This window comes from Lampris incognitus, chromosome 4 (genome assembly GCF_029633865.1).
Source record: "Lampris incognitus isolate fLamInc1 chromosome 4, fLamInc1.hap2, whole genome shotgun sequence".
In the NCBI taxonomy this organism is placed as follows: Eukaryota; Metazoa; Chordata; class Actinopteri; order Lampriformes; family Lampridae; genus Lampris; species Lampris incognitus.
The window spans coordinates 66,874,630-66,880,629 of record NC_079214.1 but is presented as its reverse complement, the minus strand read 5'-3'; the positions used below and the strand labels follow the sequence as shown (position 1 = coordinate 66,880,629).

Here is a 6,000-nt window from a genome sequence, read left to right as displayed (position 1 = left end):
TAGTTTCTGCTGTCTTCATGGTGTTTCTGCTGTCTTCATGGTGTTTCTGTTGTCTTCATGTAGTTTCTACTGTATTCATATAGTTTCTACTGTCTTCATGTAGTTTCTACTGTCTTCATGTAGTTTCTACTGTCTTCATGGTGTTTCTGCTGTCTTCATGTAGTTTCTGCTGTCTTCATGGTGTTTCTGCTGTCTTCATGGTGGTTCTACAGTCTTCATGTAGTTTCTACTGTCTTCATGTAGTTTCTGCTGTCTTCATGGTGTTTCTGCTGTCTTCATGGTGGTTCTACAGTCTTCATGTAGTTTCTACTGTCTTCATGTAGTTTCTACTGTCTTCATGTAGTTTCTGCCGTCTTCATGGTGTTTCTACTGTCTTCATGTAGTTTCTACTGTCTTCATGTAGTTTCTACTGTATTCATATAGTTTCTACTGTCTTCATGTAGTTTCTACTGTCTTCATGTAGTTTCTACTGTCTTCATGGTGTTTCTGCTGTCTTCATGTAGTTTCTGCTGTCTTCATGGTGTTTCTGCTGTCTTCATGGTGTTTCTGCTGTCTTCATGTAGTTTCTGCTGTCTTCATGGTGTTTCTAATGTCTTCATGTAGTTTCTGCTGTCTTCATGGTGTTTCTGCTGTCTTCATGTAGTTTCTGCTGTCTTCATGGTGTTTCTGCTGTCTTCATGGTGTTTCTACTGTCTTCATGTAGTTTCTACTGTCTTCATGTAGTTTCTACTGTCTTCATGGTGTTTCTGCTGTCTTCATGTAGTTTCTGCTGTCTTCATGGTGTTTCTGCTGTCTTCATGGTGTTTCTGCTGTCTTCATGGTGTTTCTGCTGTCTTCATGGTGTTTCTGCTGTCTTCATGTAGTTTCTGCTGTCTTCATGGTGTTTCTGCTGTCTTCATGGTGTTTCTGTTGTCTTCATGTAGTTTCTACTGTATTCATATAGTTTCTACTGTCTTCATGTAGTTTCTACTGTCTTCATGTAGTTTCTACTGTCTTCATGGTGTTTCTGCTGTCTTCATGTAGTTTCTGCTGTCTTCATGGTGTTTCTGCTGTCTTCATGGTGGTTCTACTGTCTTCATGTAGTTTCTACTGTCTTCATGTAGTTTCTGCTGTCTTCATGGTGTTTCTGCTGTCTTCATGGTGTTTCTGCTGTCTTCATGTAGTTTCTGCTGTCTTCATGGTGTTTCTGCTGTCTTCATGGTGTTTCTGTTGTCTTCATGGTGTTTCTGCTGTCTTCATGTAGTTTCTGCTGTCTTCATGGTGTTTCTGCTGTCTTCATGTAGTTTCTACTGTCTTCATGTAGTTTCTGCTGTCTTCATGGTGTTTCTGCTGTCTTCATGGTGTTTCTGCTGTCTTCATGTAGTTTCTGCTGTCTTCATGGTGTTTCTGCTGTCTTCATGTAGTTTCTGCTGTCTTCATGTAGTTTCTGCTGTCTTCATGGTGTTTCTGCTGTCTTCATGGTGTTTCTGTTGTCTTCATGTAGTTTCTACTGTATTCATATAGTTTCTACTGTCTTCATGTAGTTTCTACTGTCTTCATGGTGTTTCTGCTGTCTTCATGGTGTTTCTACTGTCTTCATATAGTTTCTACTGTCTTCATGTAGTTTCTACTGTCTTCATGTAGTTTCTGCTGTCTTCATGGTGTTTCTACTGTCTTCATGGTGTTTCTACTGTCTTCATGTAGTTTCTGCTGTCTTCATGGTGTTTCTACTGTCTTCATGTAGTTTCTGCTGTCTTCATGGTGTTTCTACTGTCTTCATGTAGTTTCTGCTGTCTTCATGGTGTTTCTACTGTCTTCATGTAGTTTCTGCTGTCTTCATGGTGGTTCTACAGTCTTCATGGTGTTTCTACTGTCTTCATGTAGTTTCTACTGTCTTCATGTAGTTTCTACTGTCTTCGTGTAGTTTCTACTGTCTTCGTGTAGCTTCTACTGTCTACATATAGTTTCTACTGTCTTCATATAGTTTCTACTGTCTACATATAGTTTCTACTGTCTTCATGGAGTTTCTACTGTCTTCACGTAGTTGGCAGAAGGTTAGAAAGTGCAGCTCGGTTTCCAGTTCGCTTTCAGTGCGTTCCTCTTCCTTACAGCCAGGCACTACTGGCTGAGTCCCAGTGGTCTGGTTTTCAATGACCGTGTCCTCTCTGTTTGGGGTCGGACAGCATTCCAGCCTGTTTTGATTGTTGGTTATTTCTTTCCAATGTGCCAAATAGTTCTTCTTTTGTTTTCTTATCGTTTGGTTTGGTGTGTTGGGGCTCTGTGGGGTCTGGTTGTGTTTGTGAACAGCGTCTCAAGGACCCCCCTCCACACAAACACACACACAACACACACACACAGGCCACCTGGACATCTATCTGGATGAATCTCTCTCTCTCTCTCTCTCTCTCTCTCTCTCTCTCTCTCTCTCTCTCTCTCTCTCTCTCTCTCTCTCTACATCTACCCTTCGCTCGCTTAGTTCAACTGTTTTCAGTTCAGCGAACTTTATGACGTACACGTGCGCATATTGCTGGAGCATTGATTCAAACATTAAATAATAGAAATAATATCAGATGAAATCATATAACTTGCATTTCATATTGAAAGATTCTCTTTTTTTGTTGTTGATTTTTCCCAATTTTTCTCCCCAGTTGTATGCGGCCAGTTACCCCACTCTTCTGAGCCGTCCCGGTCTCTGCTCCACCCCCTCTGCTGATCCGGGGAGGGCTGCAGACTACCACATGCCTCCTCCCATACACGTGGAGTCACCAGCCGCTTCTTTTCACCTGACAGTGAGGAGTTTCACCAGGGGGACGCAGCGCGTGGGAGGATCACGCTACCCCCCCTGAACAGGCGCCCCAACCGACCAGAGGAGGCGCTAGTGTAGCGACCAGGACACGTACCCACATCCGGCTTCCCACTTGCAGACACGGCCAATTGTGTCTGTGTCGACCGAGCCGGAGGTAACACGGGGATTCGAACCAGCGTCCCCCATGTTGGTATACAACGGAATAGACCGCTACGCTACCCGGACGCCAAATTGATGGATCCCTCACATGTAACTGATGTGCACAGCAAGGGATTTAGAAAGAAGTGCTAGACGACGACAGGATCGTGCATCTGTTGACGTGACGCCACATGTTGTGCAGAGCTGAAGGGGTTTTCTCCACAAGACAGCACGCATGTTTTAGGCCCAGAAACTTGTTTCTCTGCTTCCTGGAGAGTTTTAAAAAGCATGTTTCTGATGGAGTTCCTCTTTTAGATCTTCCCTCTCTCACACTCTCTACTTCCCTCTCTCTCTATGTATGTATGTACCCATCAATCAGCCTATATCTATCTATCTATCTATCTATCTATCTATCTATCTATCTATCTATCTATCTATCTATCTATCTATCTATCTATCTATCTATCTATCTATCTATCTATCTATCTATCTATCTATCTATCTATCTATCTATCTATCTATCTATCTATCTATCTATCTATCTATCTATCTATCTATCTATCTATCTATCTGTTCTGCAAAGAAACCAGTCCCGTGAGGTTTTGAGGGACCCCGGAGCTCTCTGTGAGAGGGCTGCAGTAACAGAGAATAACATTAGTGTACCAGCAGAACCAGCAAGTGCAAGTGTGTTACATCACCCAACAGGTCTGTAAGTCTCAAGTTACAGGTGCACTACAGGTACACGGCTTCTCTCCTCCTCCCAACACACACACACACGCACACGCACACACACACGGTAACAGTTTCCACACAGCCTTACTATAAAAGACCCAAAATAAATACACACACACACACACAGAGAAACACGCGCGCGCACGCGCGCGCACAGATTAAAAAAACACGCGCGCGCGTACACGCACACCTACCCACGCTCAAACCCGCGCGCACGCATACACAAGCTCAGGTGTGCAGGACCCTCGGAAGGGTTATTAACACGCGGGGCCAAGCCAGCGTTCCTGCGCATGCGCAGAGCATCCGCCGCACATCAGTGATGTGTATGAAGTCCAGGACGGATGAGACGGAGGCGAGCGGGAGGACGCGCAGTAAGCCGGAACCCGAACCGCCCGGAGCCATGGCCGCAGAGTCGAGAGAGAAGGACGACCGGGTGACCCTGAAGAAGGAGATCGGACTCCTGAGCGCCTGTGCGATCATCATCGGTGAGTTCTCGACGCGGTTCGCCGTCTGGCGGCGCGAGCGGCTGCGCCGGGAGGGGAAAGTTGTAAAGTGGTGGAAGCAAAGCGGAACACACGACCCGCGGTACCAAGTACCGACCGGGGTTTTCCGAGACCGCGTCGTGGCCCTGGCGAGATGGCAAAAGCCGCACGTGTGTCCGCAAGGCTCCGGCAGCGACGGCGCAACGTTTATTACACTTTCAGACCGCACTTTTACGCACGGCGCGTCCCGCCTCCTCACCTGGCCCCAGCCTGCGTGGCCCAGAGTTTACACGGACTCTCCCCGACCGGGTTTTACAGGCTGTCGTGACTGGACGGGACCATGCCTACGTGGCCGAGCCGCTCAGGTTGGCGTTCAGAGAAGCGCGCACGCTTCGTGATGTGAAGACGCGCCGCCTGGTCCGTGATGATGACTCCTCTCCTGTAAAGCGGAGGAAGACGGAACTGAGCCGCCCGTCACCCGGCTCCACGTGGAGCCCCCGTGTCGCTATGACTCCGGCTTTACAGCCGAGACGGAGCAGAACGAGGAGGGTTTATGATGAGCGTGCAAATGAATGAATGATAAAAATGAGTCACACGCTTTTATTCCAGACACGTTCCAAAGGTCACGTTCCGCCAGCGAGCGGCGCTTCACACTGCAGCCACGACACGCGCTAATCACAACGACACACTTTTAGATCACAACGACACACAACGACTCACTTTAGATCACAACGACTCGCGTTAGATCACAGGAAGTCAGATCAGTTCATGTGGACACGCAGTTTACTGAGAAGTTGCATCACTCGTCTGAGGGGAGCACGTCATCTACACGCTCACGCTAATGTGTGTGTGTGTTTGTGTGTATGTGTTTGTGCGCACGCGCGCGTGTGTTTGTGTGCGCGTTTGTGTGTGTTCGCGTGTTTGTGTGTACACGTGTGTGTGTGTTTGTGTGCGCGCACGCGTGTTTGTGTGTACGTGTATATGTGTGTTTGTGTATGCGTGCGTGTGTTTGTGTGTGTTTGTGTGCGTATGTATATTAATGTGTGTTTGTGTATGTATGTTCGTGTGTGTATGTGTATGTATGTTCGTGTGTATGTGTGTGTATGTGTGTTTGTGTGTTTGTGTGTTTATGCATGTTCGTGTGTATGCGTGTATGTATGTTCGTGTGTGTTACCGTGTATATGTATGTTCGTGTGTGTTTATGTGTGTGTATGTATGTTCGTTTGTGTATGTGTGTGTGTTTATGTGTGTGTATGTATGTTCGTGTGTGTTTATGTGTGTGTATGTATGTTCGTTTGTGTATGTGTGTGTGTATGCTCGTGTGTGTATGTGTGTGTATGTATGTTCGTTTGTGTATGTGTGTGTGTGTATGCTCGTGTGTGTATGTGTGTGTATGTATGTTCCTTTGTGTGTGTGTGTGTGTGTGTGTGTGTGTGTGTGTGTGTGTGTGTGTGTGTGTATGTGTGTGTGTGTTGACCGGGCATTCGTAGTACTGTAACGTGCATGGATAAGTAGACACGCTGGCCGCTGGCTGACGGCTCTGAGCCTGTAGTCGAGCGGTTAGCGACGCCTCCCGCGGGGCGGGCGACACGGGTTCGCTCCCCGGCCGCGGCGCTGCCTGTGGTTGCCTCCTGAATCCGCTACAGTGTGTCGTCCCACATTAGCGTGGGCGTGTGAATGACGCGCTGCGGTCAGACGAGTGATACATTGTATCTGTTAATAAACATTGTATCAACATGCACCGACGCCGGCTCCTTTGATGTTCTCAGCGGGAGTGTTCAGCATCCAGACACGTAGAGATCAGAGAGCGGAGCAGAAACAACAACCGCGAACAGAAAAAGACACAACGATCTCGAACACGGG

At 47.2% G+C, this 6,000-nt stretch overlaps 1 protein-coding gene across 1 annotated transcript in view; it reads left to right on the top strand.

Annotated features, from left to right (window-relative positions):
* Window positions 1–3,969: 3,969 nt before the first annotated feature.
* slc7a10a (solute carrier family 7 member 10a) overlaps window positions 3,970–6,000 on the top strand; it is a 95,896-nt gene continuing 93,865 nt past the window's right edge. Inside the window, exon 1 of the mRNA XM_056278185.1 lies at window positions 3,970–4,140. Within this exon, the coding sequence (XP_056134160.1) occupies window positions 3,975–4,140 (166 nt within the window). The 5' untranslated portion in view covers window positions 3,970–3,974. The remainder of the gene's footprint in view (window positions 4,141–6,000) is intronic.